This window comes from Mercurialis annua, linkage group LG4 (genome assembly GCF_937616625.2).
Source record: "Mercurialis annua linkage group LG4, ddMerAnnu1.2, whole genome shotgun sequence".
Taxonomy (NCBI): domain Eukaryota; kingdom Viridiplantae; phylum Streptophyta; class Magnoliopsida; order Malpighiales; family Euphorbiaceae; genus Mercurialis; species Mercurialis annua.
This window is the reverse complement of record NC_065573.1, coordinates 23,221,546-23,245,870: the sequence shown is the minus strand read 5'-3', so window position 1 is coordinate 23,245,870 and position 24,325 is coordinate 23,221,546. Positions and strand designations below refer to the sequence as shown.

The following is a 24,325-nucleotide window of genomic DNA, read 5'->3' as shown; positions in this document are numbered from 1 at the left end:
AGTAAATGCAAAACAATAATTAAAAAGGTAAAGCACTCAATCAATCCTAGGAATGAAAATAAAAAAAAACAGTGTGCGTCACCGACCTGTCAAAAACCACGTGACAGGCAGCCACGTCAAGCAAACCCGAATAATCACCGAACTAATTAACCGACATGTCAATTTCTTACTGGGTTTTCCCCATCCAAGTCTGCACAATGATCACAGTAATCACTCCGTCAAATTTTAAAAATATCCCTCCTCCTCCCCATATTAACCTCACCCAAATAACATAATCACAGAAATGCCCTTTTAGAAGTAGTAGAAAAAAAGAAAATAAAAAATAATAACAAGTCCTGTGTATAGCCATCAGTTGTTTCGCTCCTTGCAGAGCCCGCTTTCGCATTTCTATTTTATCTCACTGTTTTCATTTCTGGTTTTGATTTCTGCTCCGCTTCTCAGATTTGCCGATCCTACGGCCTATATCGCTTCAGTCATGACTATGATGACTCCTCCACCGGTAGATGTAATCTAATCGTCCACTTTAACCACACTGATTTGTGTTGCGCCTTTTTCGTTTGCTTATTTTTGCGGATTCGTAGGGTTTTGCTTTGCATTTTATCATTTTTTGGATCGTATTTGATTGTGCAATGGATATGAATCTGTGTCATTTCTTTGTTTTTTTTGCGTTTGTTGATGTTTTAAGTGTAATTAGGGTTTTAATTCAGTGTAATTAGGTTATGATCGATTATTTTATTGTTGATTGATATGTTTGGTTTGTTTTTTGTTTAATTGAAGCATGAAGATGAAGAGATGCTTGTGCCGCATTCTGATTTGGTTGAAGGTCCACAACCTATGGAAGGTACTGGACATTTGATTTCGTTTGTTTTAATTGTTTTATTTGATTGAATTTATGATCAGGTGGATCTGTGAGTAGTTTATTTGTTGCTTTTTTTAGTTAGTAAGTTAGGGTTTTGAATTTGATGTTAAGTTTGTGTGCTTTGTTATGTGCTTGTAGTTGCACAAGCTGAACAAGTTAGTACTGTGGAGAATCAGCCAGTGGAGGATCCTCCTTCTTTGAAGTTTGCTTGGACAATTGAAAATTTCTCTAGATTGAACATTAAGAAGCACTATTCTGATGCCTTTGTTGTTGGCGGCTACAAATGGTATAAATATTTACTTATTTTGGTAATTTGACTTGTTTAAATGACGAAATCTCTCATTGCAATAATGTGATTTTGAATCTTTTTTCCAACTTTGTGTTTCTGGCAGGCGGATACTGATATTTCCCAAGGGAAACAATGTGGACCACTTGTCTATGTATTTGGATGTTGCCGATTCATCTGCATTGCCATACGGATGGAGTAGATATGCACAATTCAGTTTGGCCGTGGTTAACCAAATCCATAACAAGTACACTATTAGGAAAGGTATCCATCCGTATCCAATGTGTTTGTTTTATTTTTCAGTCTTCTTGTTTGGTGAATTGTTAAGCAGTGTCGTTTCTAACAGTTTTTTAGTTAGCTACGGATGTAATCTTTTGGTTGCGTTGCTCTACTACAAAATTACTTCAATTGTAAAAACCCGTTGTTGGTTGGAAATGTTAGGCAATAAGTGTATAATTTTCAATGATTCTGTTTCTCTTTTACAACCTTATTATAGTATCAGAATTGATTGCCCTTACTTTGAGTATTTTACTGCTGATGGTCGTTTTGAAATGTCTATTGCGTAAAACATTGTGAGGAAATCTATAGTGTAAACGAAAAAATCACATACTATCGAATGTCAAAAGTTAAATTTATTTCGGGCTCGAATGTTGTTTAACAGCTATTTTATTTGTCACAAAATACTGCAGATACACAACATCAATTTAATGCAAGAGAGAGTGATTGGGGTTTTACATCATTTATGCCCCTTGGTGATCTTTATGATCCCACTAGAGGATATCTTGTGAATGATTCAGTTGTTGTTGAAGCTGAAGTTGCTGTTCGTAAAGTTCTTGATTATTGGGCTTACGACTCTAAAAAGGAGACTGGTTTTGTGGGATTAAAGAACCAGGGAGCAACTTGTTACATGAACTCTCTCCTGCAGACTCTTTACCACATTCCATACTTTAGAAAGGTCAGATTTTTCTTGGGTGTTCTATTTTAAGCTTAGTATGTTTTGTAATGTGTAGGAAATACTTAATTATGAGATGAATATTTCAGGCTGTGTACCACATGCCAACTACTGAGAATGACTTGCCCGCAGGAAGTATTCCTTTGGCTCTGCAAAGTTTATTCTATAAGCTGCAATATAATGACACCAGTGTTGCAACAAAAGAATTAACCAAATCTTTTGGCTGGGATACATATGATTCTTTCATGCAACATGATGTGCAAGAACTTAATAGGGTTCTGTGCGAGAAGCTAGAGGATAAAATGAAGGTATTATCTATAGCTGCTTTAGTGCCTATTTTAGTTCATTACTAATATTTCTTTTACTGGTCCAGGGGACTGTTGTGGAGGGGACAATACAGCAGTTATTTGAGGGGCACCATATGAATTATATTGAATGCATCAATGTGGATTATAAATCTACAAGAAAGGAGTCATTTTATGGTATTTAAAAATTCACCATTATTTAATTTTTTTGATATAGTGTCTCTACAGGATCTGAGAAGTTGATGTCACATGGCAGATCTCCAGCTTGATGTGAAAGGTTGCCGGGATGTTTATGCTTCTTTTGACAAGTATGTTGAAGTTGAACGACTTGAGGGTGATAATAAATACCATGCTGAAGAACATGGTCTGCAGGTTAGTAGCTAAACCAAAATTTGCATAGATCCAAAGCGAAAGCCAAAGTTTATATGTCTCAACCAACTTTTTGTTTAGTTGTTAGCTGTATTAAGTTTTGCACTTACACCACTAATAATAACGGTATTGTGTGCCAATGTAGTGCATAGAAGCTACACAATATAATCTGAATAACATGAATATTCTACTGACTCTATATGTATAAAGAGGCTTCTGTTAGTTTCAGCTGAAATTAATTGTAAGTAGTTTTAGAATAAAAACTGCTGGACTCAACGAGTTTGCTAAATCATCGTTTATGAGATATTTTAATTCCACAATTAGGGACTTAACTGGAAAAATGTTTGGGCTTTTTTTCTGGACAAATTTTGGACAGGGTACGTTTCAATATTGCTTCTGTGATTGCTTAGGTGTTGTGATGCTTTGTCGGCAGTCTTTCTATATGCTAGTCCCTCAAATTTTGATGTGCAGTAGCTTATTTGACAATTTGAGTCATTTTGGGAACTAATCTTATAAGTTATATCAAATAATGCAACTATGTTCTTGCAGGATGCTAAGAAGGGTGTCTTGTTTATTGACTTCCCTCCTGTCCTTCAACTCCAATTAAAGCGGTTTGAGTATGATTTTATGCGAGATACTATGGTGAAGGTCAGTTTTGTAACTGGTTTATATGGTAACTTTGCTGCATGTTCAGTTTGATTCTAACTAAATTTTGTTAGTTTGATTTCATTTAGCCATCTTTAGCTCCACTAACTGATGGGATGTTTTTTTTAATAGATTAATGATCGATACGAGTTTCCTCTTCAACTTGACCTTGATAGAGAGAATGGAAAATATTTATCACCAGATGCAGACCGGAGTGTTCGTAATCTCTACACGCTTCATAGGTATGAGTTACTTGGTTCTATATTATGTCGGTTGATTTTAGGATTCTAACATTTAGCTTATGTTCTTTAACAAGTTTCTTAACCATCTTGATTGATTGTTATCTTGCTTTGAACTCATCAAGGGTCAAACTAGTTAGATTTTTGGTTTTTTTTTTTCCTTCTGTCTGGTCATCAGCTGCTGCTTGTGTTGAAATTACAAATATCAATAGGGCTGGGTGGGGTGGGAATCGACAATCATTAACCATCCTCATTCCTGCTAGAAATTATCCATGCCCGTATCTATCTTAAAGAGGATACCTGCTCTCCTATTGTAACATAAACATATCCTAAAATATTTCTTTTTTGAAATGCGTATACATAGTCTCTTTTAGATCGCATCTCTAGAAGTTGAAAAGTACACCTCCTATCCCTTCCTTAACTCTGCTTATGGGGCAATTTTGCCTGTGTATCTTTCATGTGGAAGAAAATCCAGGGATTTCCCACCCTGCTGCCATCCTACCTAAAAAGCATAATTCCTTTTTGTGGTGTACGTTGCTGTTTATTAATTTTGTAACCTCAGCTGTTTTTTGTTTGCATGCTTCAAACTTTAAATTGTTCATCTGCACCATTGCTTTCATGGAGATATCACCTTTTTTCATACTTCTAATAAATAAGTAAACTGGTGTCTCTGTGAATAGAATCGCAGTGTGTTTCTGTGAATAGGACCTACATGGTGCTTGAATGGCATCTTAAAGAAAAGATGAATTGCTTGTTTGATAATAACTTAACACCAAATGTTAATTATTGTTATATGTATGTTTCTTGGCACATTTATCAGTTTTTACTTTTCCTAAATGTGTGTTTGTATGTTGACATCTCTGCGTCTTCTTTTGTTTTTTCTACTCGATTTCTCGGTTCATGCAAGTAACTTACTGTTGTATATGTTTCTTGGTGTAGCTTTATTGTAGCATTATGTTTCGTAAATGTGTGTTGGTATGTTTACTTCTGTGTTCTCTTTTTTCTTTTCCAAACAGTGTCTTGGTTCATAGTGGAGGCGTGCATGGTGGACATTATTATGCTTTTATCCGGCCAACCCTTTCTGATCAGTGGTACACTTTCTATTTTATTCTGTGGAATTCTTTTTGGAAACAACCATTCAAAATGTTCTCTCTCTTTCTCTCTTTCTAAACACACGTAATTTTTTTTATTTATCCACGTGTGTGATTTCTCTGATTTTGGATGTGTTATTTTTAATATGATTAATTGTAAGATAATATACTGACTCATTTTATTTCCTTAGTTTGTGGTTTATTTATGGAGGAAAGATTCAAAAGTAGTTTATTATCTTTTTTTGAGAGCTGGGTCTTGTATCCGCTGATCCTTTTTTCCTTCGAACAAAATTTGATTGAAATTGTTTTGAATTGTTGCAGAGTGGTTACATGTATGTTTGAGCTGAAATATTGCTATTTTGTTGGAGGTTCCCTCTATATCCTTCTGTGCACAATTTGAGTAGGAATGCCATAAATTGCTAAAGTGGAATCTGAACTTGATTAAAATATGGCCAATTGGTCTAGTGCAGTCAATCATGCTAATTAATCCTGTATGCTGTATCTTAGACTTTCTAGATGTTGTTTATTCGTATCAATTTGATTGACAAACCAATAAATGTTTCATGCATATGTATTTATCTTCTCGCTTTAAGCCTTTGCTCGGTATCTTCTGGTTTGGGCAAGAAAGAATTCACCTTTTATGACTTTGTCGATACAGGTTTAAATTTGATGACGAGCGGGTGACGAAAGAAGATGTGAAGAGAGCATTAGAGGAGCAGTATGGTGGTGAGGAAGAGGTAATGATCTCATAGAGTTGATTATATCGGTGTGATATTTGGGATTAATGTTGAATTGACTTTGTTTTCCATGTTTTTTTTACCAGCTACCCCAGACAAATCCTGGTTTTAATAATGCTCCATTTAAGTTCACAAAATACTCGAATGCCTACATGCTTGTATATATTCGCGAAAGTGACAAGGACAAGATTATTTGTAATGTTGATGAAAAAGATATTGCTGAACATTTGAGGGTAAATTTTTTGTTTTATTATGTCCATGTTTATATGCACACATAGATCAAGACTCATGCTTTCACCTTCTTCCAGATTAGGTTGAAGAAGGAGCAAGAGGAGAAGGAAGACAAGAGACGATATAAAGCTCAAGCCCATCTTTATACCATTATAAAGGTGTTGCTTGTTTTCTTCCATTGCAGTGTTAGTAATGACAATTAAAATTTTCCAAAAATTTGTACTGAAGTCCATGATTGATGCATCTAGGTGGCACGCGATCAGGACCTTAAGGAGCAGATTGGAAGGGACATTTATTTTGATCTTGTGGATCATGACAAAGTTCGTAATTTCCGTATCCAGAAGCAGACACCATTTAATGTTTTTAAGGTAATGCTGGCTTCAGTAATGCTCTTCTCATTATTAATAGTGCACGAATTCCGTGCACTCCTTGTAGTACATAACCCTACTCCTTTTCGCTCTTTTTTAATTCCTTCTTTTTTTTGGTAAAGTTGCCAACTAAAATCCGTTGGATGTTTATTCCCATAAGCAGATGTGCATGAAAATATTTCTTCTAATAATGAGCTGATTGACAGGAAGAGGTTGCTAAAGAATTTGGTATACCAGTTCAATTTCAGCGATTTTGGATATGGGCAAAGCGCCAAAACCATACATATCGTCCCAATCGACCATTGACACCCCAGGAGGAATCCCAAACAGTAAGTTCTTAAGATTCCATATTTTCTTGTTAGAAGTACTTAATAAATGGTTCAGGGCATCAATATATGACATGGCAATCTTTAGTTTATTTATGTATTCTTTTAACATATCTGCACTCCTTATTGTGGAAGTGGATAATCATATATAGGGAACTGGTTAGAGATGACGGTTCTGCTTGTTATTTTCTTTTAACACATCTGAAGCTCGAGTAAAAAACGTAATAGGCAGCTAATCCTTGCTCAATGTACTCACTTCTGTTTGGTTTCCAGTTGATTATGTCTCTTTTCTTTTGGCCTTGAAGTTTATATGATCATTTATTATGTAGTCTGGCTAATAACTATTTTATGGTCATAGGTTGGACAGCTGAGGGAGGTTTCAAATAAAGCACACAATGCAGAGTTAAAATTATTCTTAGAAGTAGAGGTTGAGCTGGTAATGGCGTGTTCCTAATGATGAAGTTTTCAAAACTGGCATTTACGAGTGAAAACTAACTTTTTTCAATGTGCGACACTTTCAGGATTTACGTCCTATTGCTCCTCCTGACAAAACTAAAGATGATATTCTTCTTTTCTTTAAGCTTTATGATCCTGAGAAGGCAGTATTGCGGTGTGGAAAATATCTATTACTCTCTTTCCTTTAAAATTGTTTGACCTGTAACATTTGAATAATGCTTAATGAAATTTCGGTTTATTCTGTCATGGCAGATATGTTGGTAGGCTTTTTGTAAAGAGTTCTGGCAAGCCAATGGAAATTTTGGCAAAACTTAATGAAATGGCTGGATTTGCACCTGATGAAGAGATTGAACTTTATGAGGTATGTGGGTCAAATCTAAGATTGTTTATATGCATAAACATATTCATATGTATGCATGGTGTTTGTAGGTCTTATATCCATAACAATTGCTGCTCAAGCAGATTATATACTTAAATATTTGCCATCAGCAAATACTTTCTTAAGTGCAGTGTCTTACATGCCTTTTGGTTTCAGGAAATAAAGTTTGAGCCGTGTGTAATGTGTGAACACCTAGATAAAAAGACCTCATTTCATTTGAGTCAGGTACTTATTCTTTTACTTGCTACTGATCTTTCGGATCTTTGTCTAATCATTGTGATGTAGAACTAAATCTTTTGTTTTATTGCAGATTGAGGATGGGGACATCATTTGCTTTCAGAAATCTACTCCTCTCGAGCTTGAAGAAAATTGCCGATACCCAGATGTACCTTCATTTTTGGAATATGTGCACAATCGACAGGTAAGCACTCTGAAATATTTTGGATCTGGTGGCTCGTATAGTATGGATTTATGTCCTAGAGAGGGACAGAAATTGAAACAATATTGTATATCATCTAGTTCATGGCCACCATCTAGTTTGAGATAAGATTGTGATTTTTGTATGGTAATGTTTTTCCTCTTATACTTTTCAAGACCTATTAAAGTATTTGATATCAACTTTTAGATTATACTACCAAATTTCAGTTTATCACCTTTAATGTGTTCAGTTTACCATTTTAATCCATTGTGATCTTATCCTCTAAAGGTAGTTCATTTTCGACTATTGGAGAAGCCAAAAGAGGATGATTTTTGCTTAGAGTTGTAAGTACATGAATCAAGAACACTGTTTTATTTTAAAGCCTCAAGTGTTGATGTACAAACATTTACTTACCCTGATATTTTTTTCAAGGTCAAAGCTACATACCTATGATGATGTCGTGGAAAGAGTGGCTCGCCAAATTAGTTTAGAAGATCCATCAAAAATTAGATTAACATCTCACAACTGCTATTCGCAGCAGCCTAAGCCCCAACCAATTAAATATCGAGGAGTTGAGCATCTTTCAGATATGTTAGTTCACTACAATCAGGTAGAGCTTTAATGGGTTGAATGAAGTTTTTCACTATAATTAGCTAGTAATATAGTGTGGCTTCTAATCTTAGTGTTGTGTACTTATCACAGACCTCTGATATTTTGTACTATGAAGTTCTGGATATTCCTCTTCCGGAATTGCAAGGTTTAAAGAATCTGAAAGTTGCTTTCCACCATGCTACTAAAGATGAGGCAAGTGTGAAATCAATTGATCAAATTTTATATGGACGAGTGACTTTATAGTCCTACTAATCACACTATTAACTTTTTGCAGGTGGTAATTCATAATATTAGGTTACCTAAACAGAGTACTGTAGGTGATGTCATTAATGAACTTAGAACTAAGGTAAGACCTCCATCCAGCTGTGTAGTTGCTGATGCACATTTAATGATTGCTGAAGCACCTTTTGATTTTGTGCTTGTTTGATCTTGATTCTGTTTTATTACATTTAAGAAGACAGCCAAGTTGCAATCAATTTTATTTGCATTTATGACGAGTTCCACTTTCAAACACTGGTTTTCTTGTTAGATTTATACTGTAGGATTATGCCATTAAATGTGTTCTGCATTTTCTCTCTTTCATTGTGTTGAACAGTATCCTATATTTGACATTAGCAAATGCTTTTACCTTGTGGAAACAGGTAGAGCTGTCTCACCCAAATGCAGAACTTCGACTTCTTGAAGTTTTTTATCACAAGATATACAAGGTATTGATTCTGCTATTGAAGCTTGGTTTGCTTAAAGTGTATTTTAATGTTCATTTTCTTTCCTTAACCCTATGTTAGAATTTATTTGAGTCTTAATTCTGGCATATGGCCTTCACAGATTTTTCCTCCAAATGAAAAAATCGAGAATATAAATGATCAGTACTGGACACTGCGTGCTGAGGAGGCAAGTCAATTTTCCTTCTTTTTTGAAATTCTCCTTTTGTTCCATTTGTGATTCATCTGTGGTATTTTCTACTGGTGTCGCTTCCATCTATGTACTATGTGGATAAGTGTCGCTTCCATTTGTGATTCATCTATGTGGTAGCATTTTCTACTGGTGTCGCTTCCATCTATGTACTATGTGGATAAATGTCGCTTCATCTATGTAGCAGCATTTTCTACGGGAGTAGTATTTGATTTCATGTCTTATGGTAGCTTTTTTTTAAAAAATTAACTGGCCGCAGGCATAACAATTGGCTTCATAAGCACCAACAGAACCTTGCATGACGAGCAGTGTAGGCTTTTAAATGGACATTATTTATCAGTTGCATACCAATGCTAGGGATGTTTCATTAAATGTCTGATTTTGCAGAATCTGTTTCTAGTTCTTTTTTTTAACTTCTCTCTCCCTCCTTTTCATTCCATAGATCCCAGAAGAAGAGAAGAATCTTGGTCCCCATGATCGTTTGATTCATGTTTACCATTTCACAAAAGAAACTGCTCAGAATCAAATGGTATTGAACATCTTTAAATTGATTGCAAGAGTTTACTTGTTCTGGGCTATCTAGTTTTTGTCAATGATTGCTAGATTATTTACTCGCTCATGATTTGTGTCTATCAGCAAGTGCAGAATTTTGGAGAACCATTTTTCTTGGTCATCCATGAAGGTGAAATTTTATCTGAAGTTAAAGTGCGCATACAGAAGAAGTTGCAGGTTCCTGATGAAGAGTTCTCTAAGGTATGTTTGGAACGTAAAATATTTCCCTGTACAATATCATCACATAAAATCATTAAACACATCCCGTAGCTTTTCTGCTGAGTATTGTATATTTAACCCCTTTAAAAGTTTATATATTATTCAGTTACTGACTTTTCCTTTTTGTTCAGTGGAAATTTGCATTTCTTTCACTAGGTCGTCCAGAGTATTTACAGGAATCCGATGTAGTGTTCACCCGATTTCAGGTGCACCTCTTTAAGTCTTCATTTTTTTGTGAAATTCTTTGATACAGTTTTCGGCATGCTGTGTTTAATTGCTCGGTATTTAAATGGAGTGCATTTTTTTTTATTTCATTGTTTTTCTTTTTTGACAGAGGAGAGATGTTTATGGTGCTTGGGAGCAGTATCTTGGGTTGGAGCATTCAGACAACACCCCCAAGAGGTCTTATGCTGTAAACCAGGTATATATTGCTCACTTACTTGATACCTTCTCATATTTCAAGAAATGTATCCTTTCCTAATCTAGTTTTATGACAGTTTAGCAACAATTATGGGTTATGATGAAATTTTGACAAGTACCTAATATAGATACTTCTCTGTCCCAAATTTATAAACGCTGTAGGACAGTTACACATGTAAAGAAATTTAGTTTAGTCAGGTAAGATGAATTAATTTATAAAGACAACTATTCTTATTTAATTAAGGGATATTCCTATAAAATAGCACCACCTTTATTGTTTTTTGCAATTTAAGCACATACTAAAAAGTGTCTCAATTGTTAGCCCAAACTTTCCAATCCTTTTAATTATTAGCACAGGTCGTATTTCCGGCATTTAAAATTCCACGTGGCTCGCCGGATTGCCTCGTCAGCGCCAGCGTGGCTTTCTTTAGCGACGTCGTTTTGGATTATTCCTACCAAATAACACGAACTACCATTTTGTCTCAAATATTAGCACAACCTTTCAAATATTTTTAAATTTTAGCCTAAAACCTGTTTAGGATATATTGAGATAATTATTAGAAAAAGAGTACTAACTAAAAATAAACTACTATACTAAGCTAATTTAGAGTACTAATTAAATTAAACTACTATATTAAAATAAACTATTTTAAATATTTAACAATTACTATTTTAATTATATGTAAATCATATAAAATTCTAAATAAGGTAAACTACTTCTAATAAATTAATATTTTAATTATTATTTGATTTTTTATTTAAATTCTTTATAATTATAAAATTTTATTATCAATTTAAAACGTTAAACTATTAAATTAATCATCCAAAGTATTATAAACTATTTCTAATTAACTATTATTTTAAATATTATTTAATAATTTGACGAGTCACACTGCGAGCCGCGTTTGAAACACGAGAAACGACAGTAATTATTCTTAAATGTGCACATTGGATTCCAACAGCCGGAAACATGTTTTAGGCTAAAATTTAAAAATATTTGAAAGGTTATGCTAATATTTGAGACAAAATGGTAGTTTGTGTTATTTGGTAAGAATAATCCAAAACGACATCGCATAAAGAAGGCCACGCTGGCGCTGACGAGGCAATCCGGCGAGCCACGTGGGATTTCAAATGTCGGAAATACGACGTGTGCTAATAATTAAAAGGATTGAAAAGTTTGGGCTAACAATTGAGACACTTTATAGTATGTGCTTAAATTGCAAAAAGCGCTAAAGGTGGTGCTATTTAATAGAAGTACCCCTTTAATTAAGTAATGGTTTTGTGCAAAACTAATATATGAAGAATGTAAATTATTAAAGCTAGCTTCAAAATAAAATTTACTACTATATTTAATAATGGTACGAGACATTTCATCATGGTACAAGACATTTCATCGCTCGAAGTAACAATTAATTGTCTACAATTTGGGATGAAGAGAGTTTTTTTTGTTATTAAGATGAAATGCTGACTGGTCTTTGTTTTTGGTTTTGAAAAATTGCAGAGCCGTCACACATTCGAGAAACCGGTAAAAATATACAATTAGGGAAGAGCTGATGATCCTCCACCTGCATATTAAAGTTGAATATGACTCCACGCTAGGATTTATCACGGGAAGGATGAAGCTCTCTACGTAAAAAGTGATCCTCTGTAGGTGTAGGCAATCGGTTTTTGTAGGATCTGTTTTCCCTATTTGTGGAGGTGTAATAGGGAAGGAATGGGAGAGGAGGCCAGCCTCCCTAGTGTATCGTGTTTTTGTTTTAATTGTTGATACAGATTTGCTTGAGCTCCTCTTCTTTGCTTTCCGTTCCTCCGACTCGCTTCTTTTAGAGATTGGTTAGTTTACCAAATATACAGCTCCAATGTAATTTAGCAGTACATAACAGGATTTTGGCTAGGGGATGTATACGGGGTATAGTTTGTTGCCGTTTGTTCCTTATCTGTTTCTCTCTCTTATTATTGTTTAGCTTCGGCTTCGGAGATGGATGGGCTTGTAATATTGTCCAACAGTCTGTCAGGTTTCTAGGCTCTGGATTTGTGTAAAAGAATTGTAACTCTTCACTGTCCAGACTTTTTTCTTACAGCGCCTCCGCTTTCTCTGTACAAGCGTTGGTTCCCATTGTTTTGAACATCTTGACATTTTTCAACTATAAATTATTCGTTTTATTTTGGTCGATTTAAGTGTCTACTTGCCCAATTTTCTGGTCAATTAACTCTCAAATTATTTTTTTAATAATAAATCAGTCATATTTCTGATCGATCTAATCAAATTTAACAATTAAATTGAATATAGATGAGGAGAAAGGAAGAATAATGCTAAGGCACAGTATTTTTTGTTCTTTCTCATGGATCTATAAGGTGAATTAAAGTACATGATTTTATTTTTTTGTAGTGGAGAAATTTGATTTTGAAGCAGTATGATCTTAATCGAACAAAGGTCAATACACCCCATGAACTTGTGATATAGAGTTATTTAAAACAGTTTTTATTTATTTGAGCAACTAATTTCAATTTTTTTATTTTTAAGTCAAATAACTCCATAATTGTATTTTAAAAACACGTAAAATACAAATGGGAGGTGAGAGATGCGAAATAGAAATTAAAAAGTTCCCTAATTATTACGAGAAAATTATCCTAAACTTATATTTTGCAATAAAAGTATAGATTATAGTGTTATTTAATCCAAAAATAGAGAGTGTTGGGGTTAGTTGCTCAAATAAGTAAAAAATGGATTAAATGACCCTATATCACAAGTTTAGGGGGTGCGTTGACCCTTTGTTCGATCTTATCCACAATGATTGAGGTGTGAGTTTATCATAACTATATTATACTTTTTCTCCTCATGGATTATATATTTTTAAATATAATGACTAAGTCTTATAATATTTATTTTTTATTCACTATAAACTTTATATTTTTAAAAAAGGATTTTAGAAATAATATTTACGAGACCCACTACAATAATTGTTTTTATTATTAACAATTGTTGTTTTATTAAAAAAAATGATATTAGGACCATTACAATTCTTTTAAACTGTTTCATGGGTATAATACAGTTTAATGCTAGTAAATCTTACAATTTCTTTCATTATGGGAGAGTAGTGGTGGACATGATAAAAGACTATTACATCCTCTACTATACTTATTGTGAATGCTTTTAGAGTAGTTGCCATGATGATGTGTATGGTAGCCTTCATCTCCTGGGCAATATCTTGTAAGAAATCGATCCATCAATAGTCTCCACAGCCATCTGATTCATACGCATTAGAAGCAGCAAATATGTTCTGACTTTTGGCCCTAAACATACCAAATACCACCAGAGTCACTTGTCAGCCAATTATTCTACTTCAATAACACATAGGAGACACAACATAACCAGTTGAATATTCAAAATAATACCCTCTGGATTGCAACTAATATAGCTTCGTGATTTTTCCGAAATTCATACTAACAGTGATCGAGATTTACATACCTAATCCCAGGGATGCAATTTCATCCTGGTGGAAAAAGTTGCATTCCTTCATGTTCTCTTTTTCCCTCAAACTAGAGTTAATTTTGTCAACAGCGGCTACCATATCCTGCAACGTCAAACAAACAATAATGCAGCAGGATAAACGCTAAAGGCCAATATCCGACGGATACTGCTGGACATCTTTCAGGGAACAAGCAATATATGGAGAGTTGCTCATTCAGCAGGTAAAATAATGCAAGAACTCACTGAGACGCCAGTAAAGAAAAGGGAAAACCACAAAAATTATTAAGAAAAACCCTTTAGTTTTTAAAAATATGCTTGAGTCCAAATATTCTATTTCTATCTTAAAAATAAAATATTTTCATATTTAACGCTTTTATTTTGCTTAAAATAGATATATCTTAATACTTTGACTGTACATTGTTGATACATGAATATGTAGAGCATACAAATACGATTTTTTTTCTTTTAAATAAAACATATTTTTGAATATTGTGACCGGTTTTAGGCTATTAAGAAATCGAGACAGCCTTTGCTTATCGAGGAACTAAAAACACATTTTTTTCAAAACTACATGAACTTGGTTTATTATTAAAACATGACATAAGAGTGGTATTGGTAGTCTTAGTGCTATACTCCCTAGATTTTGTTCGGCTTAGGGCCGTTTTGTATGAAAAGGGCATGCAACTACAAAATTATAAGATGACATAAAAGCTTCCTTATGGCGCACCCATACCATTCATCTCTCTGACTTGAAATGTCTGCCTAAATCCTCAAGTGTTTTATGCTTGCTGTGCAACGTCTAACAGTTCTAACTTAAAATGGTCATTTTGATTAGAGTTAAGACAATACATATTCTTTTCTTTAACTAACAATATATATTGCCAGCTTCATGAAGTCAAATTTCCAATCTAAAGCAAACAAATATTGTCTTGATGTTATACAATTCCGTGTGTGCAAATGCAGATAATGTCATGAACATAGAACTCTGTTGGACCAAGTCCCATTTGAACCCTAATTTTGAGTTTGACAATCAATTTAAAGAGCCTAATCATGTTTATTAGTGTGTAGGAACATATAGAAACCATCCCGGGTCGAATCGGAGCTTTCTAGCGAGAATCGAAAATTCCATATTCCGACTAGTTCCAGTAGCATATCGCGCCCGAGATCCCTTTTCCATCACGGGCGTGATACATGAATCTCGGGCGTGATACATAACATCACGGGCGCGATACACCACTCATCAAACAGCTTTGGTTTTCCAAATGTATCGCGGGCGCTACATGTACATCGCGGGCGCGATGAATATGAACGTTGAAGGTCCAACGGCTATATCAGAGCCCTCCATCAGTTGCTTGGCAAGTGGCCTTCAACCATTGGTTGAATTCCTGACATTTGAATATCGCGGGCGCGACATAGGAATCACGGGCGCGACAGGGTGCTTTTCAGCACAAACTTGAGTTTTCTTCTAGAAGATTCAAGGGTTTGTTGTTGGGGTTATAAATACCCCTTGTCTACCTCATTTATGAGGTTAGACACTCCAGCAACAAAACATATACTCAAGCATTCAATTTATTCTCTCTACATTTATTGTGCATCAATTAATTGATTGCTTATCTCTTTTGTTGATTGATTAATCATTGTGATTCAATTATTAGTGTTGTAGGTTTTTGTTTATCCTTAGAAAAACATTTTGTGAGTTTGAGATTATCTCTTGGAAATCTCTTTTGTAAAGTTTGTGTTTAGCTTTAAAGCACAGTCCATTAGTGAATTCTAAAATCTCAATCCTTGATTGAGTAGTGGAGTAGGATTGGTTTGTAATCCGAACCACTCTAAATTGCTTGTGTCAATTTCTCTTCTCTTAAACTCCTACTAAATTTTAATTACTCACTAAACCTTATTCACCCCCTCTAAGGTAGCTATTTAGGGATTTCAAACTCTATGTGGAACATGTTCATACTTAAATTGGAAGATTGAAGTTAAAAACTTACCTCCCATGATGTAAGAGTTTTCATGTAGGAAGGAAGACCATCATAATCATTTTTTGATAATTCTATAAAGGACCTAGCATCTTCAGCTGACTTCAAAACATCCACCTTTCCCCCTGGATTTCACAATAAAAGATAACCAATAAGATCCTTAGTATTTATTACTCCAGTAACAGACCACTTGAATGGAACGGTAATTAGAAGCTTAAATGGTAATTACTGGTAATAAACACCATCTACCTTCATTTACACCAAGGATATTCCCAGAAATTTGGCGGGGACTCCTTATATTATAATCTTTATCACCATAATGACTAAAATGTAAATAGTTAACAAAAATGATAATAGAATGAGTAAAAAGAATCTCAAAGTTTCTTGTGAAACAAAAGTTACTTCAAACATTTAAGAGCTTACTTCATTGATTCTCTCATTGATATATCAGGATCATCAATCTTACTGTTTGCTGCACAAAAAGAAGATGTTGGTAGAAGCACAAAATAATGGAAGTGAAGCAAAAGTGAACTTGCATAAAATTCAGACCAAATGTGCCTGCTGCATAGTATCATCATCAACTAATACGAATAATTAAGCTTAGGCAAAGTTGTAACAGAAAATAAAACTCACCTTCAGATGCTAAAGCGGCAAGACAGACATCAGATAGGCCAAGGTTTTTCAACCTTAATGAGTCATCCATTCTGCAAATAGTCAGGAAGACAAAATCTACACTTGGTGGGAGGGACTAAATCAATTAATAACACCATCATTATCAGCAGTAACCTGTTCTCAGTAATTGTTCTCAAAAGAGATTAAATATTCATATCATTTTTCACAAATACTAGCCAATTTATTTTACAGGTTAAAAGTTTCCGTGCCTACATACCCTAATTGGATTCAGTTTACACTTATTATAACATGACTAGTGTCCACCCCAATTGTATCAAAGCTGTACCATAAATTTTTCACGTTAACTCAGAATAAATCACTCAAGTCTCAGCTCTTTCCCATTTTATCAGCCAGTTCAAAAAGAAAATCAAAACTATTGATCTACTGCCCAATTTAGGCATTTACAAGGCAACATTTAGTCTAAATCATGTTCAAAATGCTTTTCTATTATGAATTGAAACTAAAAGAATTGAAAGAATATACCAAATTATAGCATAGCAAAATCATAAAAAGTGAGTAAACAAAAATTCAATTCAATTTGCATACTGGCAATTAAAAAATGTCCAAACAATATAGATATATGGATAAAAAAATGTTAAACAATAAACATAAATACAAAAAGTAAGGAAGTAGGATACAGAGGATCATCATCGTCTTCGAAACTCCTAATAACAGTACCGGCAGCAGCAAAAGTTGGTTCATCATATTCCTCAACTTCTTCATCATCATAATCATAAATCTCTATGTAAAATTCCAAATAAAATAAATCTCTTAACATAAAGATAACCATTAATAGTCAACTAATTGAGTAAAACACAGATTGATTACTAACAAGCTGCTCACCAGGACTATAGCTAGAAGATTTAACAAGCTGATCCTGAAGTTGAAGGAGATCATCCTGGTTCTTTTTGTAAAGTTCATTGCAATGACCTAATAATTCCTCAAAAGAAACCGTACCAATGGACATTGATTCAAGCAAGTTTAGATCGGTGCTTGCGGCTGAAACGCCGCGGTTTAGACATTGTATGAACGTAGACGAAGCCGAGTCTGTTGTCAGAGGCTTCAAGAAGTTATTTTCTAACAGAATTTTCTAAGGAAACAAACAGAAAAGAAGATACTGACCGAGAGGGATGGGACGGCGGTCGAGAGAAAGCTTGAGAGCGTCGCAGCTGGTTTGGATGTGGTTGCAGAAAGCTGTTAGGGTTTGACCGAATTGAGTTATAGTTTGTTCCATTTCTGAATCTCGTCGTCGAATCTTTTCCCTCGCCAAATTTCAAATTCACTGTTTTTCTTCGTTTGTTTCCCCTTTTTGCCGCTTTTGTTCTCGTTTTAAAATATTTTCAGAAGTTGTTTATTTATTGTTATTTAAAAATAAGGGGTAATTGATTTTGAGAGCCACTGTACTTTTTCAAAGTTTTAAAATGGTTACTGAACTAATTTTAGTTCCAAAATGATTACTGAACTTAGTATTAGTGAACTTCCGGCAGTTCATAAATAAATTCCGTCGACTTTTGTCCTACGTAGCTTGCCGAAGTTGACTCACGATAAATTTAAGATTATTATTTTATCTAAAAAAAAGAAAGTTTTGAAAATAAATAAACAGTTCAATTAAAACATATCTAATTTTTCAAGAAATTGAAGGTCTAAAGATAACTTGTCTAATAAAACATAGATAAGTTCCATTTTTCTAATATTCAATATAAAAAATAATAATATATTCTTAATTTTAATTAATTAACAAAGATATTATTATCTTTAATAAATTAAAATAAAATGTAACGTTTAGAAAAATATTAATAATTGAACTAAGTAAAAATATTAACTAGACTCCAGAAAAGTGTATGAAGAGCAAAATCAGAAGAGATTTTCATTAATTGGGAATGATAATCTACAAAAAGGGAACTCCAGTAAGGTAAAAACTGGATGTGATGAGACCTAGAAATGTACAAAAGTAACTCCATATATATATAATATGATATAGGCTAAAACCATCTAGAGGCCCTTGTACTATATCATTTTTGTTCAAAAAGCCCTTGTACTATTTTTTTGTTCTTCAGGTCCCTGTACTTGGCAAAATTCCGATTTTTAGGTCCTTTTGAGGGACTGGAAGAACAAAAAAATTGTAAGTAAAGGGACTGGAAAAAACTAAAAAAGGACCAAAAAATCAAAAATTATGTAAGTAGAGGGACCTGAAGAACAAAAAAATAGTACAGGGGCTTTTTGAACAAAAATGATATAGTACAAGGGCCTCTAGATGAGTTTAGCCTATGATATATACATGTTGATGCCTGGCTATACTCAGAAGAGCTGTCCTTGAAGGGCTCTAGTAGCCCTTTCAATGGCTCTGCTAACTCTCCATATCTCATGCTGAACTACAGCTTCTCCCTCCTCGTTATTCATACTCTTCGCTCTATATAAAGCATCCGCTATTCCGGGGAAGAAATCCAGCTTGCTTTCATAGTCGCCATGAGGCCCATAAATCTGCCCAACCGAAACATATTACGAAACTAATCATGTTTGCACTCAATTGGATTCAGGCAAAAGTAGCACATATTTTAGCTAATACTTTATTTGGATAACCTGCTTCGTTTTCCAGCGTCTAAAATCTCATTGCGGATGAAGAAAATATGTGCTCTTAATGCTTAAAATTTATCGTGAAGTGCTCACAAATGCAACAATTCAAATGGTCAAACAACTCATTACACCTAAATATCAGTTTGTCTCCTCAACTTTTTCTCATGGATATCTAATATCAAATTAAATATTTAGTCAATTAATCCTCTGAACTTGACAATTTGTATCGATTAGACCAAATGTGTCAATTCTGAATATATCCATAGGAAATAAATTGACTAAAAATTAAGATTAATTGATCAAAAATTAACAAGTTCAGGGGACTAATTGATACAACGAGCATATAACACCAGAATTTATTGCTCATTATATGCAAGTTCTGGGGACAAAATGATATTAAAGTTTAGGCCTAATGTCTTAAAAAACCCTGACCTTTTAGCCCCTTTTCAATCATACCCTGACGTTGAAAATTTGTCAATTTTACCCTATTTTGCATTTTTGTGTTTCAATTGTACCCTGAAAAATTAAATTAACGTCTTTTGCGTTTGAAAATTTGTTTAAAACATTCTCCATGTCTCGCATATATTAATTGTATATTTTTAAAATTTATTTAAATTTAGTTAAATTAATTAAGAATTTAAATTAGTGTTAATTTGATTATGATTTTTAGTTAGTTTTTAAAAATAAAGGACTTATTTGTACTTTTTTGAATAAAAAAGAATTTAATTTCATGTTTAGACTTAATTAATTGAATGATTTCATCATTTAAGTAAAAAAATTAACAAAAATTAAAATATCGGGGTACAATTGAAAACTAAAAATTTAAAAGTGGGTAAAATTGACAAATTTTCAACGTCGGGGTGGAATTGAAAAAAAGTTTAAAGGTGAGGGGTTTTTGAGTGATTAGGCCTAATTTAACAAGTCATCTAGAAATAAATTTTTAGGCATCAGATAAAAGAAATCCAGTCGCTGTTACATTGTAACTTTGGTTAATGTCTAGTTCTTGTTTGTCAATATCCAGTGCTAGATTGTCTAGGACATAAAGTAAATAGTCTTACCATATGCTTAAACCAAGGCCGGCCATGCAGCCCATCTGGGTCCAAGAAGCCTCTCTCAGCAAGCATCAGCCGATCATTCAGTGAACGCACCTTCAAAGCTATAGAATCACCCCTACCTTCTTGCAGGCTCAGTTGCTGCACATGAAAACAATCAATGCCCCAAAATTAGTTTATTTGCAAAAGAAAGAAATTTGGGGAAGGAGCAGAGCAATAGAAGGTGAAGATAAAAAGAACACAGTTGATTCATGTAGAATCATAATACTCTTTTCCCATTTCTTACATGTGCTTCATTTTCAACTTCTTTAGCAGCTGAAGCAAGCCCTTGTATTGAAGTGCTTAAAGTATCAAGCGATATGCTTTGGTTTAATAAATTGCTCAAGATAAAATTATGCTCCTGGCAACAAATAAGGACATATTAGGTTCGAATTTCATATAAGACAAAATTAGCTGTAACATCAGTACATACCAAAAATATATAAAATTAGATATATACCTGCAATTGCGCTGCATAAGATAGATAGTCAAAAGGAAGTATGGAATCATCAGCCAGGTGAATGGCAATCAGTCCCCAAACTGCTACAACTGAAACATGTTGAAAAGAAAATATATTTCACATTTTCTGATTTGATCATTGACCGAGCAATTAATCTGAAGGGTCACATTTACGTATTCTAGCATTCTCACGTATCGACAGAAAAGACAACTAACCAGCCACATGACGGTGGAACAAAGGGTCTCCATCTTTTATCATCCACTCGAAGGAGTCAAAAGCAGTGTGGTACACAGGGAAATCTGAATAAGCATAAAAATGACCACATCAACAATCTGCCGGCATTGTAACTTTATTTCACTTGTAAAGTTATTAACACATTTTAAATTATTAAAAAGTTTCCTAAATATTTTCCGAAAAGCTAATTGCTAAAATCGTTGCAAAGCCAACACAAGTGGCTAGACATAGGTGCAAAACTATACCTCTGCCATAATATATGTCGATAGAAGGAATCCCAGCATGTTGCAGAAATGGGGCAAAATCAGAATCAACTCCACTAAGTCTCTGGATCTGCAAGCCAATAATAATGAGCTTGATTACTCTTACCTGGTTGAAAATTTGTCACTTTAATTTTTTTTTCAGGACATATTAATGCTATGAGACAACACTAATATATTGGTGTATAGAAATATTTACCCATCTATATGAATTTCAAATAGCAAGTAAAGAAGAATGGTGGCTCACACTAATGGCTTGATCTGCGGCTGCCCAATTCTCATATATCATTGAACCAACTGAGTCAGGATCCTTGACCTGAAATTATGTTCAATATTCAATGATAGTTGACACATCTTTGGTCAAACCACAAGAAGCTGAGATTACTTTAGCAACAGAGAGATTGAAGAGAACATTTTCGATTGACCAAAATATTTTAGAAAACAACATTGTGCATTCTCCATTATTTACCTTCTTGGTAACCTCACGAAGAATATTATCTAGCTGCGGAGTTGCTCCAGCAAAAAATCCCGGCCCTTGAACTGCACAGTCTACATTAAGATAGGCCACTGCTTTGGCACCTAAATTGGCCATGTTCTGCTCAACCCACTCGGTAGAACCTGTTGCAACAGAACATTTTGCAGGAAAAATCATCTTCAGTACATGTATACATGCTCTCTCATAAAGACGCAGCTACAAAATTGTTGACCTTTATGCCTGAGGAGAGGATTCTTGAAAAAAAATTCAAGATGACGAAATAATATAGAATGAGTTTTCATCAGGCATATTTAATACTCCGTCTTTAAAAGGCATTGACATTCTATTGTATCCTTATTTGTTTAAAGATAAAATTCAAAAGTATGCATCACATTTTGATCTAATAATAACAACCTTAGTTTACTATGCAGGACAACAAGTCATTACATTACGTGCAACACATAATACCAAAATGAATATACAAGTCCAAAAAAATTTAAGATATTTATTTTACAAGTCCAAAAAAATTTAAGATATTTATTTTGATTCTCTTAGTAGGCACTTTGGTAAATTCATGAAAAGTAAAGATGGAGTATTACCTACCATCCCGAACTCTTCTGCATCCCAACTAGAAAGGACAACGGTTCTTCTAGGTTTCCATCCCGTCTTCATCAAAAGTGCATATCGACGAGCAATGTCAAGTAATGCAGCAGTCCCACTGTTAGGGTCAACAGCCCCATATGTCCACGCATCTCTGTGATTGCCAAGAATCACAAAACGATCAGGCTCTTCTGATCCCCTTATTACAGCAAAAACATTATGGATTCTCACTTCTTTATTCTCACCCTAAAAGACAAACACCAAGGTCCCGAATCAAGAATAATCATTCGACACACAAAAATAAACAAACCAATACATTTATAGCTCAACTACTATTGCTATGGAGACAATATTTGCAACAATAAATATACAATTCAAATGGCAACTTTTGGAAATGTTTCTATAAATAAAGGAACAGCATAAATTCAATAGATTGTCATTTAGCCATAATCAAGCCAAAAAGTCTCATGAAACAAAATTGATAACGAACCAAAAAAAAAAACAGAACCCAAAAGTCAAACAGCAAAATCTAATTTTTTTGATGCTGCTTTTCAAACGACAACTGAATAAAATATATTTAACTACATTATCAGAAATAAAACAAGAAGAAACCAAAACAAAAAAATAACCTGGTAAGTAAAATTGACCAAAGTTGGACCAGGTCCAACCGGCGTAACCCGACCCGGAAAAACCTTCCAATCAGGAGAATCAACAACTGGACCACCAAGAGACCGTAAAATGACGTCAGCATTCTCAAAAGACAAGGGCAAAGACGGAATTTTCGGAAATCTCTTCAAAACTTCACTATCATTAAACCCTAATCTCTCCCCTTTTTCTGCAACACTTCCCCAACCTGGGCTCAGCGGGTCCCCCACACCTCTCATAACCGTCCCTCTCTCCACTCCTTTTCCAAACCTACCCCTCTCCGCGTACAATAGCACAGCCAGCGCACCTTTAGACTCCGCAATTCTAACAACTCCCCCTCTACTCAACCCTTCGCCACCTTTCCTCGCCAAAACGACACACTCCTTAACCTCCACCCCCAACGCCTCCAGCGTACGGTAGTCAACCTCGCGACCGTAGTTCACAAACACGACTTTAGCATGCTCCACCGAACCCGACGGAGAATACGCGTGGTAAGCCTGAACGACGTCGTCTCCGTTAACTTCCTCAGTCAAAGAAAAGGAAACCGAAGAGCCGTCGCTGAAATGCGCGGAGAGCGAAGAGTGTACAGGATAAGAAAGAAGAGAGGTGTAGTTAACCAAATGGGTTTCGAAGTTGAGAGATTTGAAATGAGAGTGAACGTAGTGAGTGGTCTGTAAAGAGGGTTTAGTCCCGGCGAGGTGAGCGTGGAGAGTGAGGGAGCGGAGGTAGGAGGCGAGGGTGGTGTTGGAAGAAGAGGAGAGGAAGAGAGAGTGGAGGGTATTTTGGGGATTGGGACTAGGGTTAGAGTGAGGGTGGTGGAGAGTGTAGAAGGCGAGAATGCAGAGGAGAATGAAGAAGAGGAAAGAGCAGAGCGGAGGCGGCGGCTTTGTCGACGGTGAGGAGAGTGTGATGTGCTTTGTTATTGGAGAAGACATTTTTGCTTCTCTATATTTGTTTGCAGAGAATGAGGAAGACGGTGAAGAAATGCTGAGCTTTTATATTCGTAATTATTTATTTGAGTGGGGCATTTATGATAATTATATTTTATTTAAAAATTAAAACTTCGTGTTTTCTAAAAACAATTTGCCTATTCGGTTTTTTTTCGACAGAATATATATTCGGAAATGGAATTTTCTCTAAATTTTTTATATGTTGTGCATAATTTATGAAAATTTAAATTGTTTTAAAGAGTTTATGAAATATTTTAGGATATTTTAGTTTTTATAGTATGTTTAAAATAAATGAAAAAAGTAAAAAATTAGTTTATTTAAATAAAATAAGCTAATTTATGAAAAATACTAATACAATTATTGTAGTGTTTTATTTTTTATTAATACATATTATAATTAATGAGAATGTATGTGATTATTAATTATCAAATAATATATAATTGTTTTTTTTTTTTGTCAAAAGATAGGTAGATTGAGTAAAACCGCAATGTACATTGTTCAAACTAAAACAGGAAAAGAAGTAACAGTAGCCCGCTTAAC

General features: G+C 34.4%; 3 protein-coding genes across 3 annotated transcripts; 1 reads left to right on the top strand and 2 right to left on the bottom strand.

Annotated features, from left to right (window-relative positions):
* The first annotated feature begins 326 nt into the window (after positions 1-326).
* Positions 327-12,549, top strand: LOC126676785 (ubiquitin C-terminal hydrolase 12). The gene is made up of 32 exons (XM_050371066.2): positions 327-505; positions 778-841; positions 998-1,145; positions 1,252-1,409; positions 1,835-2,100; positions 2,187-2,405; positions 2,471-2,579; positions 2,659-2,774; positions 3,321-3,419; positions 3,549-3,658; positions 4,672-4,746; positions 5,405-5,483; positions 5,570-5,716; positions 5,792-5,872; positions 5,963-6,082; positions 6,289-6,411; positions 6,767-6,844; positions 6,930-7,018; positions 7,117-7,225; positions 7,400-7,468; positions 7,554-7,664; positions 7,950-8,005; positions 8,094-8,271; positions 8,364-8,465; positions 8,548-8,619; positions 8,915-8,980; positions 9,099-9,164; positions 9,628-9,714; positions 9,822-9,938; positions 10,088-10,162; positions 10,291-10,377; positions 11,878-12,549. Exons 1-32 carry the CDS (start codon positions 476-478, stop codon positions 11,917-11,919), a joined length of 3,348 nt encoding a protein of 1,115 aa, XP_050227023.1. The 5' UTR covers positions 327-475; the 3' UTR covers positions 11,920-12,549.
* Positions 12,550-13,365: 816 nt separating this feature from the next.
* On the bottom strand, positions 13,366-17,847 carry LOC126676521 (uncharacterized). The gene is made up of 9 exons (XM_050370737.2): positions 17,619-17,847; positions 17,340-17,543; positions 17,135-17,237; positions 16,458-16,528; positions 16,248-16,296; positions 16,074-16,147; positions 15,837-15,949; positions 13,846-13,951; positions 13,366-13,670 (listed from the first exon to the last, which is right to left on the bottom strand). The coding sequence occupies exons 1-9, from the start codon at positions 17,728-17,730 to the stop codon at positions 13,567-13,569; spliced, it is 936 nt and encodes a 311-aa protein (XP_050226694.1). The 5' UTR covers positions 17,731-17,847; the 3' UTR covers positions 13,366-13,566.
* A 491-nt stretch (positions 17,848-18,338) lies between these two features.
* Positions 18,339-23,823, bottom strand: LOC126678223 (probable glutamate carboxypeptidase AMP1). The gene is made up of 10 exons (XM_050373128.2): positions 22,820-23,823; positions 22,190-22,436; positions 21,585-21,733; positions 21,363-21,431; positions 21,101-21,188; positions 20,837-20,920; positions 20,622-20,710; positions 20,409-20,522; positions 20,129-20,263; positions 18,339-18,977 (listed from the first exon to the last, which is right to left on the bottom strand). The coding sequence occupies exons 1-10, from the start codon at positions 23,768-23,770 to the stop codon at positions 18,795-18,797; spliced, it is 2,109 nt and encodes a 702-aa protein (XP_050229085.1). The 5' UTR covers positions 23,771-23,823; the 3' UTR covers positions 18,339-18,794.
* Between the last annotated feature and the right edge of the window lie 502 nt (positions 23,824-24,325).

What these genes read in the sequence shown, in the direction of transcription:
- LOC126676785 (XM_050371066.2), top strand. Translation starts at nt 476, where the DNA reads ATGACTATGATGACTCCTCCACCGGTAGAT. An exon ending in GTTGTTGGCGGCTACAAATG is followed by an intron (nt 1,146 to 1,251) that starts GTATAAATATTT and finishes TGTTTCTGGCAG; the next exon opens with GCGGATACTGATATTTCCCA. An exon ending in ACATTCCATACTTTAGAAAG is followed by an intron (nt 2,101 to 2,186) that starts GTCAGATTTTTC and finishes TGAATATTTCAG; the next exon opens with GCTGTGTACCACATGCCAAC.
- LOC126676521 (XM_050370737.2), bottom strand. Translation starts at nt 17,730, where the DNA reads ATGGAACAAACTATAACTCAATTCGGTCAAACCCTAACAGCTTTCTGC. An exon ending in TGCCGCTTTAGCATCTGAAG is followed by an intron (nt 16,297 to 16,457) that starts GTGAGTTTTATT and finishes CTTTTTGTGCAG; the next exon opens with CAAACAGTAAGATTGATGAT. An exon ending in AAACTCTTACATCATGGGAG is followed by an intron (nt 13,952 to 15,836) that starts GTAAGTTTTTAA and finishes TTGACGTTGCAG; the next exon opens with GATATGGTAGCCGCTGTTGA.
- LOC126678223 (XM_050373128.2), bottom strand. Translation starts at nt 23,770, where the DNA reads ATGTCTTCTCCAATAACAAAGCACATCACACTCTCCTCACCGTCGACA. An exon ending in TGGTCAATTTTACTTACCAG is followed by an intron (nt 22,437 to 22,819) that starts GTTATTTTTTTG and finishes TTTGTCTTTTAG; the next exon opens with GGTGAGAATAAAGAAGTGAG. An exon ending in GGCCTTGGTTTAAGCATATG is followed by an intron (nt 18,978 to 20,128) that starts GTAAGACTATTT and finishes TCGGTTGGGCAG; the next exon opens with ATTTATGGGCCTCATGGCGA.